Here is a 12,770-nt window from a genome sequence, read left to right as displayed (position 1 = left end):
AGAAAACTAGAGATCAGCAGCCCCTTCTCTCTCTTGCACATGTTTGTTTTCTAAAATTCTTACATATCTTTTAATTTAGTTTCAAGTGCAGGGATAGTACAGCTTTGCTAGAAGTGACTTAGAATGTCTGGAGGAATCAGATTTATTTCAAAATTAAGTTGTCATAAAATGTCTCTCTGCTCTTAAATGTCACTGATTTTGAATAAATTCTAGTTCTACAGCTACAATCCATACGGTTAGATTTGGCAGTTTTACACCAGACATTGAGAACTATGCCAGCCCAATTCAGAGAGAAATACATGTGTGCCAGCATATAAAGGATTCTCTATTGTTAACAGTACAGCAGGTAAAAAAGTAGTAAGCACAGGTAAAAAGTCCACATTGCACCTATTTTAAGGACAACTTGTTATGAACAACTTTGTATTGTAATCATTCCAAGCCAACAGGGTGATTTGAGGTGGGGAGGGGAGGGGGAGGTTGTTTTAAGACTCAAATACTTGGTGGCTCAAGCTCTACTAGCCAAATTAGCCCCACCTTTCTGAACTGGACAAAGGCTATTAGTATAAACATAGATTAGACATTCTCACCTTCCCTCCAAAACACAGGACACAGTGTTTCTTACCTATTTGGTCTTCGGGAATCAGTGATTCGATTGGGGGATCAAGTTCAGAGCTTTGGGACAAATAGTTCTTGACTTGGGTCATGAACTGACGAATTGTTTGCAGCATATCAGTGCTTGAAACATGGCACTCCTTGTTTTCTTGGAGAAAGCTGACATAGTCCTGTACCAAGCATCCAAAATAGGTGCGTTTGTCCCGGGACATCTCTGCAATTTTCTTAATCATCCTCTTTTCAGGGGTCATGAAGGAACTGAAAACTCCGCTGACTTTCTGTAACTGAGATTTCACAATCTTGGGGAGAACAAATGAACTGCTTCTTTTCTTCTTCGGCTTCAAAGGGGGTGCCATGCTCTCCTGGTCACTTTCCCCCTCAAAGTCCTCCAGGCTGCTGTTGGTGTCCCCCTCATAGCTGAAGAGCGGCATGCTCCGATCAAAGTCCAGTGAGTCAGAAGAGGAGGTGGAAATGCTCATGTCGCTCAGTCTCTGCCGGTCTCCATTCCACGGGATGTGTGACTCAGAGATGGCAGTCAGCATCTTTTTGGAAGCTACTGGAGCCGGCTCAGGCAGGGTTTCACCTGGAACAGCGGCTGCCTCGGGCATGCGCACGGAGCTAGGATGGACCACGGCCACACTCCTGGAGGCACCACCATCTGCCTCGGGGCACCCAGCCTGCTTTTTCAGCCGAGGAGGCGGAATCGGGGTGGGCCTGTTCTGCAGCAAATCCAAGCCTCTCTCCTTCTTATGGTTGACTGTTTCTGGCATGCTCGCCTGCTTTATAGTCCTGGAAATCTGTGGGCTCGTGAGGGTGCTATAAATAGCAGGAGGTGGCGGCCGGGGCGGGGGGGAGCGAGGCCTCGCTGTGCCATTCACATCTGGAGTTCTCGGGCTCTGCCTTTTCAGACTTCCACTGACATCCTGGCTGTGCACTTTTAAGAACAGGGGATTAATGAAACACAGTGCTCCATTGGTCTGGCTGCACTCCAGCTCTGAAGGCGTTCTGGTTCGTATAGAATGCACTCCATTTATAAGGCAGAGCTGGCGTGAGTCTTTGCAAGCACTGTCCAAAGGCACAGGCCTACAGGGAGGTGAAGGATCCGGGAGTTTGCTGTTAACCAGGGAGCTCCAAAAGTCTGAAAATCATCATTGCGTTAACATAAGAATGGAAAACAGCATGCAGATGGCTTTCAGAACATTCAGCTCAACAACACCAGTTAAAAGTATCAAGAAATTCAGGCAAGATTTTATTAATTCAAAGGGGAAAAAAAATCCAAGTGAACCTCTTAAAGCACCACCAGACATAACTGCCTGCTACATTCCTGGGGCTGCACTTACTCATTTATAAATACCATGACCAATGCATAGCTTCCAATCAGTCCACTAAGCTTAAAATTAAACTGAGAATCAAAGAAAGGAATGGAGACTGTAACAGAATTCTTTTTACTGGCTTGAGACTGAAATAAACACAAACTGATCATTAGCATCTCAGGAGAAATAAAGCAAGATTCTCAGCTGGTGTTAATAAGCTCACTTCATTAAAGAATAGTTAAGCTGATTTACACCAGCTGATAAAGGCCACTTATGGAAACTCTACAAGTATCTTGGTTCTGTTTCTTTTCATAGTGAATGCATGAAACTATACATGAAAAGACAGCTCACATTTTACTGTGGTGGATGCACACATCACCTTTAGCTATGCAGACCAAGAATTCAAATGCCTAATAGGGAAACTGGCCTGCTACCCTGCCTTTGCCGTGGGGACAGTTTGGCTTAGAATAGACATGCAGTGACACATAGAAACCCAGTGTGCAGTCCCACACCAGCAGCACGGAAAGCCTATGCTACACCAGCAAGTTGCAGCTGCAGCCTCTGCACCTATCCTACCAAAGTGTCAGCACATTTGTGCAACCGAGTCACTGCTAAAGAGCATCAGTTCCTGAAGGTATGAAGACTGAAACTGGATGCGCCCTTGAGGGCAGCAATCATGCTGAAATAGGGCAGAATACCAGAGGAGAGAGATTTAGCTAAAATTTCCCAATCTTGACACAGTCCTTTTCCCATAGTACGTCAAAATGGCTCACTGGAGGAAACTGAACAATGATACCTGGGCCCAAGTGCATGAGTGCCGAGCATCCACAACAGGTCCATGCCCAACAGCCATGTCCTGTCTGCGGGACAGAAGACAGGAAACAACCTGTGGTGACAGCGCACAGCCAGAGAATGTCTATCAGCACAGGCATGTTTCTCTACATAGTCACGCCATGCTGCTGGTGTTCCCAGCTTCATGACTTCACATACTGCCTGCAGATCTCTCAGTGCCTGTGCCTGGCACGTGGCTGCTCGCAAACACGTGATGTAAGCACTGCTGCAGCGGAAACACACAGGAGACTGAGAGAGAACCATATGTTCAGCACATGAAACCTTACAGGTTGGCAGCAGCCTTGAAATCTTAACCAAAAGCTCCTCCTGATATGGTTTGCTGGGCTGCATGCTGTTGACTTGAGTTGTGCAGCTCTCCCTCTGAGCCTACTGCACAAGAGAGCTCTGACAGGGGATACAGCCCTGTGTTCACACACCACGGGATTTTGTGCCTACATGTTCCTCAAAGAAAACTCACACTTAGCAGGAAGAGCTGTTGGGAGTTTTTGGGCATCTCTTGAGCCCACAGCACTGAAAGGCTGACTTTCTGGTGTGCTCTTCTGCACGTGGACACCTAAACCTCCATCTAAATCTCAACTTTGTTGCCTGCTTTTAGCTCACGGAAACTGTGATCTTAATCTGGTGTATATCAGGTAATTCATCCCAAATACAGCAACCACACAGACACCAATCCATTCATCTCCTCCTCAGCTTTCAAATGTAGCAGTTAAAGAAAAAACACACACAGTGCAGAGACTGTTCAAGAGCAAGACTAATTTTGCAGCAAGCAGGCCACAGTGTTCTGGGGTACTGGTGACAAAGTGTGGTTAGCCTGGACAGTTTGATCAACATTACCGTTATTGTCCTCTCTGGAGAGACTGACCTAATGTTACTTTAAGGCTTCCATGTGTCACTAGGAGACTGTGTTCACTACACTGTATCCCAGTCAGACTTTCTACTTCCTTTTTGCTATCTAAACATTGACCTCAATAGTACCATATCTGCCTCTGTTCCCATGATAATCCATAGTTTCACCTGATTACCTAAACTTGCAGCCAAGCAGTGAAGAAGTAATTTCTCTCCTCTTTAAAACAAACTCTTTAATTGCATTGCTACTGCAGCAAACCAAAATACAAAGTACTGCAATACATCCCCGGGGACAGTTTTACTTCAAAGTCTCACCAGACTGTTCAAGAGATCCTCATGCTAACACTGATTTAGAGAGGATCCTTTTCAAAATCAAAGATCCTTTCAAAAATCAAATTTTTAAGTAGGTTAAAAAAATCTACCGCAACTAAGAGTGCTGACAGTCAACCTTCACTTCCTGGAAAAGGAAATGAGGCCACTCAGCACTTTGCTCAATGTGGAGTTACTCAATGATTCATCTGGGTGGTGCCCAAGTTTGAAATCCCACCAGGCTTTGCACCCATCTCCTCTGAGCTCAAGGTATGTTTCACAATGAGCCTGTGTTTGGCTGAAGCAGCCAAGCCATGCAAAGACATGTCCTTGTATTGTCTTTTGGTATTTTAAAAATCTCATCTAACCCCTGCCCATTGATACATTCCACACATCCTATATACACACTCCTCATTTTCTAAATATGCCACTTCATTGAAGTACTGATCTCAAAATTCACCATTTTAAATTTGCAAGTCAATCTGAACAGAAGTTTTATTAACAGGGGACCTCAGTTCCAACACTCTCCTCACAATAAATTATAAAGCCAGTGCCCGCTATGTGAGCATGCAGACAATGTTAGGTCTTGGAGCAGAAGCCACATCAACCTCTGTGTGGGGACTGTGAGATATGCTTTGCCCAAGGGCTGCCCAGAGAGGGGAGAGAAGAAGGAAGAAAGAAACAGCACTAACAAAAATATCACAGAAGGCACAGAAGGAAGGAAGAGCACCACTCCTTGGCCAGAAGAAGGTCTAGCCTTCCCAAATAAGAGAAACTGCTTTTCTAAATGAAATTTGTATAATCACTAACCAATATGAACTATTTACTGATACAGCCTGTTTTTTCAATGTTACAGGAGCACTACAGGGAAGGACATCTATGTAGAGAACTACTTACTCAGTCCAAGCTGAGCAATCCCTTCAAGTTCAGCTTCTGTCTTTGCTGCAGCAATTGCATGAGGCAACTTCAGTGTGAATGGAAGGACATCCCTGTTTCCCAAGAAAAAATCCATTATGGTTTTCAGTAATATCCATAGTTTTAAAAGCTTTTTTTTTTTAAACACTGTGGCAGTGGCTGATCTCTGATTATTTTCTTCTTGGGCTGTGGCAGGTAGCAAGATCCTTAAACATGCAGCGCAGTTAAATATTACATTACCAGCCCCAGGGCTCCTTTACATTGCAGAGCAGTGTGAGGGGCAAATGACAGTCAAGTACCCAGGATGTTCCCTAGGATCATTTCCACAGAGCCATCCACTATTTTCTGCCTTTCCAAAAGAAGCTTTTACACCTGATCTTCTACAAGCAGATCAGTGAGATGCAAACTTGTTACCTGCCCTTAACACTTAAAAAAAAATCTTCTTACTTTCTGAATACACTGTTGACTGCTATTCCAGTTTTCAGAATAAAAATTTTATTCTAACTAAATGTTGCTAAACTGCCACATCTGTAGTAGAAGTACCCATAGAATTAGGACTAAATTAGAGCCCTACACAACCGGTGCCAGTGTAAATTTTCGTTTTAAGGTTGCCAACAAGCCAACCATCAGCTATAGCACAGACAGGTAGTGGGTCTTTAGTACATAAATATTCTCCATGTTGTGTGTTACCTTCTTGAAAAACAGGATCTCAGAATTCCACTCACAATCAAGAGAAGCATATGCACAGGACTGATACACGAGCTAAAAAGCATTTGAAAGGCACTTTACACGCTACCACAGAAAATTCAAAGTCCAGATCATCATCATGGTCTCAATTCAAAGATAGGTAAACCCTCATAAAAACTGGTTGGGTACATCCTGCAAGAAATTCCGTCTGGTTTTAGAAAATCCTCCTGGATTTCCTGTGATGTACCAAATGGTACTGTCTCTTTTTCACAATAGCTATCCATCTGTCTCCTTTAGTCTATACAAAGCAACTTTGAACCTTCAGTGAAGAAAACGGATACACTAATGCCAAGAAATCTCTGTTTGCTGCAAGATCCTGTAGGAACTTAAGAGAGAATTTACCAGAGCCTGGCAAGTGGGCACGACTGAAAAGGTGACAAGATAAGGAATATATCCTCATTAAACTACTTTAAAATGCATTTTCAGCTCATTTCTCATCTGAGTGCTGACCAATTATCCATGTGGTATCAATGCTGCTTTTACTACATGCACATACAGCTCAGCTAAGCAGAGGCTGTAGCAAAAATGTCTAAGATGCTTCTCCACCACAAATAAAACCAGCAAGCACAGAGCCAAGAGCATCCCACACCAGATATCACCACATGGTCAGCATGAACTGGCAGCCTTGATGCAGTCAAAGGACCAAGACCACCACAGCTGCCTTTCCCTGCTTCCTTCAAAAAACGTGCACCTGTGCAATTTGGTTGTGTCCTGTCTGTGCATCCATACAAGGCTCAAGCATCAGTCTGGAAATTTTAACCAGTAAACTGAAGTTAAATTGAAAACAAAAGATAAAAACACCAGCTACTTTTTTTCTGCCTTCTACCCGGAAAACAAGTTTGGCAACCATAAACTGCAAAGCTGACAAAGCTGGTTTTGTTGTTCACCATTTAAACTGAGATCTTCCAATTGTCATATTTACATATCTGACATTTTTCCACTATAGTCCAAAAATTCTTCTCACCAGCAATTCCAAGAAATGGACTTTGAAGCTGGTTTGTGATTGTTTCTAAATGAGCTTCGGAGCACATAACAAAGCATCACAAGATATCAGCTAAAGTAAAGTTCAGCTAGGCACCACCTTACAGTTGGATGGGTAAAATCACAGCAGCCTCCCAATTATCAGTATGTAGTAAGACAGAGAGACTTGCTTCCAGGACTCACCTCTGATTTCTACCATTACCTTCTAAGGCTACCCAGGAATATTTGCAGATTGGCAACATAAATATCATGCTGAACCAATGTCTTGGGTTTCGTAACCAAAAGAAATGTTTATTCTATTCCATCTATTGAAAACTGGGTGGAGCGGTGTTGCTTATCACTGCCCAGATGAGTCAGTGTTGCTTATCAGATGGAACAGTGTCGCTTATCTCTGTTCAATCTTCCACTACTCCCATGGGGATATCATCTGCTAATGGACCATTAAAGCTTACCAAAGACATGACACATTACATCATACTATTCAAAGATGCTCTACCAAGGGAGGAGGAGCCAAACCATCTTAACCTAGATAAAAAGAGTCACAAGTGTCACGAGTCATCCAGTTTTCCATCGGATTCCTAGAGGAAGACCAGACCCATCTCACCATTACTGGACACTCTTTCGATGGGATCATCTCTACACCAACAAAACCACATCTGCCACTCCAGGAGGGCTTACTTTGGACTGCTTCCAACATCCTGACCAACAGAGTGTCAGGTTGTATTGCTGACTCTGTCAGGGTTTTCTAGGATTTCTTGTTTGTTTGTTTGCTTGCTTATTCTTCCGTACTACAACATCTGAATTTTTATATCCCTAGTAAAGAACTGCTATACCTATTCCCAAAATCTTTGCCTGACAGCCTTTTAATTGCAAATTTATAATAATTTGGAAAAGGGGGGAGGGGCTTACAGTCCAAGGGGGACTTCAATCTTCCCTGGCAGATACCTGTCTATCTAAACCAAGACAGCCTTTTCCTCGAGACAGTCTAGCAGATGTGACTTGGAACATAGCACCATCTTACCTGCTAATACAGTAGAAAGCAATGAGTCTGAACAAATCAGCAAAACTTATTCCAGACCCCTCCAAGGAAAATGCTGTGAAGAAAGTTACAAGAAAGAATCACACATTAAACCACTGTTTCTTAAAACAGTTTAATAAAACACATCTTAAATTTTAGCACGAAGTTAGTAAGTTTTCACCATCAAGCTACTATTTAGTTAAGAGAAAACAACTCTATAGAGAAGTACATATCCCTGCTGAAGGCATTTTCAAGAATATACTGATAATCTTGGTGGCTAGTTTGCTTTTGTATTCCAAGCATATGGTGTAACTCCTGTAAAAGAGATTAAGTGTGATGAGGCCTGCACAATGGTTCCCTAATAGACAACAAATCAGTAACTGAGGCTTTGTTTGCCCAGTGTACTAATATACATAACTTTAAATCTCTTACTTCCTACTCTTGAATTCTATTCTACTCACTTGTCTCTGCCTTAGGTGTGTAGAACCTAAAGGGATAAATTTTCATTCACTCCAAGAAAACCTTTTAACCTGAAAACCCTTAAAAAACTCTGACAGTTGTTGCATGCCATTGCCTTGCACAAGGGGAGAGGAAGATGCAAGCAGCGCCTTTCATTTTTCCCCACTTGATACCATTGTTTCTTATTGACACAAATACTGGTTCTCAGTAATAATGATTATCTCAGGCTCTCTCTGATGTCAGTAGCAAATCTCACCCAATGATGACACAGATCAAGCAGAAGAAGCTCCTAGAATGAAATGATCCAGATCTTTTGCCTCTGGTCTAAAACCTCAGCTGTGACAAATGGCTAGAACTATCAGTAAATACTTCCTCCCTGTGGAAGAATTTTGTTCATAAATGACAGTATATAATTATTTTCTAGATGGAATTCATTAGTATAACAAGCCTATAAACACAGCCTTAGACCACACTTGGATGAACTGTTACTGGCAACTGTCTCTTCTCTTTGCCTTGCCTTCCTTGTTACTGGAACTAAAACCAGACACATAGAATTAACTTTTTGTTCCTGGGTGTAGGGGAGGGAGAGATTAAAAAGGAAGAACTCAATTAAAATAATGTCAGTTTACAAATAGAAGTTAACTATAGACTCTCTGTTTCAGGGATGTTTAACTGAAATAATTGCTAATTTTCTCCAGTTTTATCTTTCTTGTTAAAAATGAAATATTTGCTCCAACTGGCAGTTTCAGCATCACATACACTCACTAGCTGCGGCTTCCTTTTTTCATTCCTAAATCTCAAACCTATTTTTCACACCCTCCCTTTTAAAGATATGAAGGCATTATTGGTTCAAGACAATCTGTAGCACTAACATTTGCTCCTTTCTACTAAAAAAAGAAAGAACAAATACAGTTTGAATTAAAAAGAGAAATAATTGATCTTGCAACAGAAACAGCTCTAAAGGGTTAAAATCCATTTAGCTATTACAAAAAGCAACAACAAACCAACAAAAAACCCCCACAACCAAAAAAAAAAAACCCAACAACAAAACACACCACCAGCAAAAACAAACCCAACAATCCATCCCACACCTAAACCGCAGACAGAGAGACCTCATGACAAAGTTGCATCCAAGAACAGTCCCCTGAGTATAAGGAAATGCAAGGACATTTCATTGAAAGCAGACTGGATTACAGACTGTTTCTACAAAAGACATGTAAGTTTCTAAGAGGATAACTACCCATAAAAATAAATTAATCCTGGATTCAGCAAGTTATACAATGGAAACATTCCAGCTGCAGCAGCCTTAAGTGTTTCTATATATCTGCCCAACTTGTGGCAGAATATGCCTGACCCACTCCCAGAGCCCACCTCAGAGAGCAGCACAGGCAGCCCATGACATAATTTGCACAACTTTAGTATCCTCTGCTGTGGATTTCAACAGTGCGTATGCTGCTGCAACCTACAGGGGAAAAGTACCTAAGGAACAGCTGAAAAGTACATAACTTACAACTTACTGTATGTACTTTCTTTTATGGCAAATTCTTTCAGGCAGGACCCACAGTCACTGGACAGACGCAGAGATATTACTTTCTTCTGCAGCCTTGCAGATTTCCTAACCAGAAATATCTGTTGTGGAAAAGGCAAAAGGACATGGTTTTAGCTTCATCAGAGATGCCAGAATAAATACAGATCATATACAAAAAGAGACCAGAACAACCTCATGATGTCTAAAACACACTGTAATTTAACTTGGTCATTTACATGCACTAAAACATACTGTATTTTTACTAGGTCATTACTGTATTGGGTCCAACACTTGGGTGTAAAATGGCAGCACAACATTTGGGAAAAGCATGTCCTCAACAAAACTGAGATTCTTCTTACCCCAGGAGGCTGTGTCTGCAGAATTTCCATGGCTTCATCATCATTCAGACCAAGCTGAAGCCACACAGGGTGAGTATGGAGGAGCTTGTCCAATATGCTTAGCTTGTTGGATAGGCTGTCATATCCAGAGTCCCGGGGACAGCCTTTTATATCATTTTTCTCAGGAGGGATATTATCCATGTCCTTTATTAGACTGTGGAAAATTTAGAAAAAATATTAGACATGCTAACCTCCTATGAACAATCACTCAGGTTAGCAAACAGAATTATCACAAAGCTCATGGCACTGCTGACACTCTGGGCTAGCAATTCTCGTACTGAGTATTCTTATATTTAGCATATACAAAAATTCTCTTTAAAGGTTCTCAATTCAAAGCCAGGTTGAAGATAAGCCTTACCATTCTTCTGTGAGGTTGGACAAATTCAGCCATCACTTCAGGTACAATTGTATTCGCAGATGTGATTGACTGAACGTTTCACTTGCCTCCTTTAGTGTGCTAATATACAGAAAACTTCTCTTCAAGGATATTTATGCAATTCAGACACTTTAATTCCCAGATTGATTGCACATGCTGCAACCTACAGCAATCTTGCTCTCTCCTGCGTGCCAGAAAAATCTGTTCAATACCCTGACAATGCAGCAACCCACTACCTATTGGTGATCAGACACAAGAACTTTGTCCGTTTGGAGGGATTATTTTCACAACACAAGTCCACAAACCAGCATCACTTCACCTTATGCCCAGACTACTGTCTGCTCCAGCAGTTCTGTTGCCTTCACATGTGCAAATTCATCTTTGTTCCCCTCTGCTAAGAGGTCGGAGTGGGAGGAGGTGAGAAATAGATGAGAAACCAAAGAAAGAAACAAGAAAAAAAAAAGTTAAAACCCCAAAAAACCCTCCCTAAGGCATGGCTTCCTTAAAAATATGTCATAAGTGGCAGTCACTTCTTATCGTACTCCTCCTAAGTTCTGTAAATACTTATAGTTTTTTTCCATTTTGCCATAAAATGGAAATATTACTTTAATACTACACTTCCCAGGACCAGAAACAATGAAGAAATTGTGTATTTATGCCCAAATTCCCTTGGCTGTGGATTGACTGCTATGTGAGAAATAAAGGCTACGCTATGTGTGAACATGGCAAAGTAATATAAGGTTAAAATTTATTTGGGGCAGGGCATATAAAGTTAGTGCTACATTCAGTAATGAAGTACAATTCTTGGAAGCTACAGATGCTTGTTATTAAAAATCCAAATAAACAGAATACTTGGAGAATTCCTTCTGTTATGCAAAGCTTCACCATCATCCATATAATACAGAACACCCAATACAAGTGCACGTGTGTTGCTGGCTGTCTTGGGTTTTGTAACCAAAAAAAATGTTTATTCTATTCCATCCATTGAAACCCGTTTGGGGAGGTGTTTTTTTTTTCTTAATCTGTTGTAACTCCAGAAGGGAGGGGGTAACTGCCTTCTCTGATAACAAGCCAGCTGTTAAAACCAAGTGGGGGCATTGTTTCTTATCTCTGTTCAGTCTTCCACTACCTCCCAGGCCAGCTGTTAGAACCGGGTGGGACATTGTTTCTTATCTCAGCTCAGTCTTCCACTACCTCAATGGCGATATCTTCTGTTAATGGGCCATTAAGAGCTCACCAATGACATGACACAGTACATCATCCCATTGTAAGAGGCTCTATCCAGGGAGGAGGAGACAAACCATTTCCACCTAGACAAAAAGGAGCCACAAGTGTCACCAGATATACAGTGTTCCCATGGGACTCCCAAAGGAAGACTGGACACGTCTGTGGACCCTTTTCTCTATGAGGCCATCTCTACTTCCAACAGGACCACATCTGCCACTCCAGGAGGGCTTACTTTTGGACTATTTCCAACACCCTGACCAACAGGGTGTCAGGTTGTATTCTGACTCTGTCAGCGATCTTTTGCATTATTGCATTTATTTTATTTTAATTCTTTTATTTTCTCTTCCTATTAAATTGTATTTCTGACTTGGAATGTCTCACTGGTTTTGCTTTCAAACTACTACACTGGCTCAAATTCCTGATTTTTGAGCTAGAAGTACATTCTGTGATTCTCCTCATGCTAGAAATCACTATGGAGCAGTTACTCTGGTAAAAGCTTCCTGATGACAAAATTTAGGAACAGACAAAAAGCACTCTGCAAGCTCAACTGACTCCCTGAGATGTCGGGCAGAGGATGTGTTCCCCTTATAGACCTTTTCTATGGCAGGAGAGGCCCTGGGCAGCAGAGGGCAATACAGCTCCACCTCCCCACTGCACACTGTGCAGTTCTTCTGAATTCCATGCTTTGGACAGGCCCTAAGCATCACTAACAGCATTTACCATCCTCATTATGCCAGTTACTGTACCCTCAGCAAGTGGGTACAGAGTTCACAAGCACAGGAGCACTGAATACTTTAAAAAAACAAACAAAAAGCCTCTCTGACCCTGCAAAAAAAAAAAACCACACCAAAGAAAACAAGCCAAACCAAATTAAAACCCACCAAGTAAACAATAGGAAAAAAAAATGACCAAACTGCTTTCTTCTAGCTTTGTTCAGCAACTTGCAGCATCTCTTGAGAGGGCAAGAAAGGAAAGTAAATGGGGAAGAGAACTTTCACTGTATGATCAGGTAAGAACAGGCAAAATCATTTGACTTTTCATTGCCTAGATCAATTACCACTACCAGCATTTGTCTTTCTTTTTTTCACTTTCTGTTTGCTTATTTATGATGTGATGCTTTTCAGATTTCCAAGGCATCTCAAATGCAGATATTTTCACCCCTGCCCACAACCATCAGAAACTTTTACTA

The 12,770-nt window shown here is 41.8% G+C and overlaps 1 protein-coding gene across 12 annotated transcripts in view; it reads right to left on the bottom strand.

The window, feature by feature from the left end:
• Positions 1-12,770, bottom strand: part of LOC136286443 (sodium/potassium/calcium exchanger 3-like) — a 191,912-nt gene that overhangs the window by 16,294 nt on the left and 162,848 nt on the right. For 10 of the 12 annotated variants that reach the window (XM_066178013.1, XM_066178014.1, XM_066178016.1 and 7 more), the window contains 5 exons: positions 9,940-10,132; positions 9,570-9,681; positions 7,597-7,669; positions 4,830-4,921; positions 623-1,750 (listed from right to left, as the gene is read on the bottom strand). In XM_066178013.1, the coding sequence (XP_066034110.1) occupies positions 623-1,750; positions 4,830-4,921; positions 7,597-7,669; positions 9,570-9,681; positions 9,940-10,132 (1,598 nt within the window). Of the gene's footprint in view, positions 1-622; positions 1,751-2,721; positions 2,786-4,829; positions 4,922-7,596; positions 7,670-9,569; positions 9,682-9,939; positions 10,133-10,673; positions 10,729-12,770 lie in introns of those variants that run through there. The other 2 variants (XM_066178022.1, XM_066178025.1) reach the window with 2 other exon arrangements.

Source organism: Chamaea fasciata, unplaced genomic scaffold (genome assembly GCF_029207755.1).
Source record: "Chamaea fasciata isolate MVZ Bird 193981 ecotype frontalis unplaced genomic scaffold, bChaFas1.0.hap1 SCAF_3, whole genome shotgun sequence".
In the NCBI taxonomy this organism is placed as follows: domain Eukaryota; kingdom Metazoa; phylum Chordata; class Aves; order Passeriformes; family Sylviidae; genus Chamaea; species Chamaea fasciata.
Note: the sequence above shows the minus strand (reverse complement) of the source record. Positions and strands in the feature narration are given on the sequence as shown.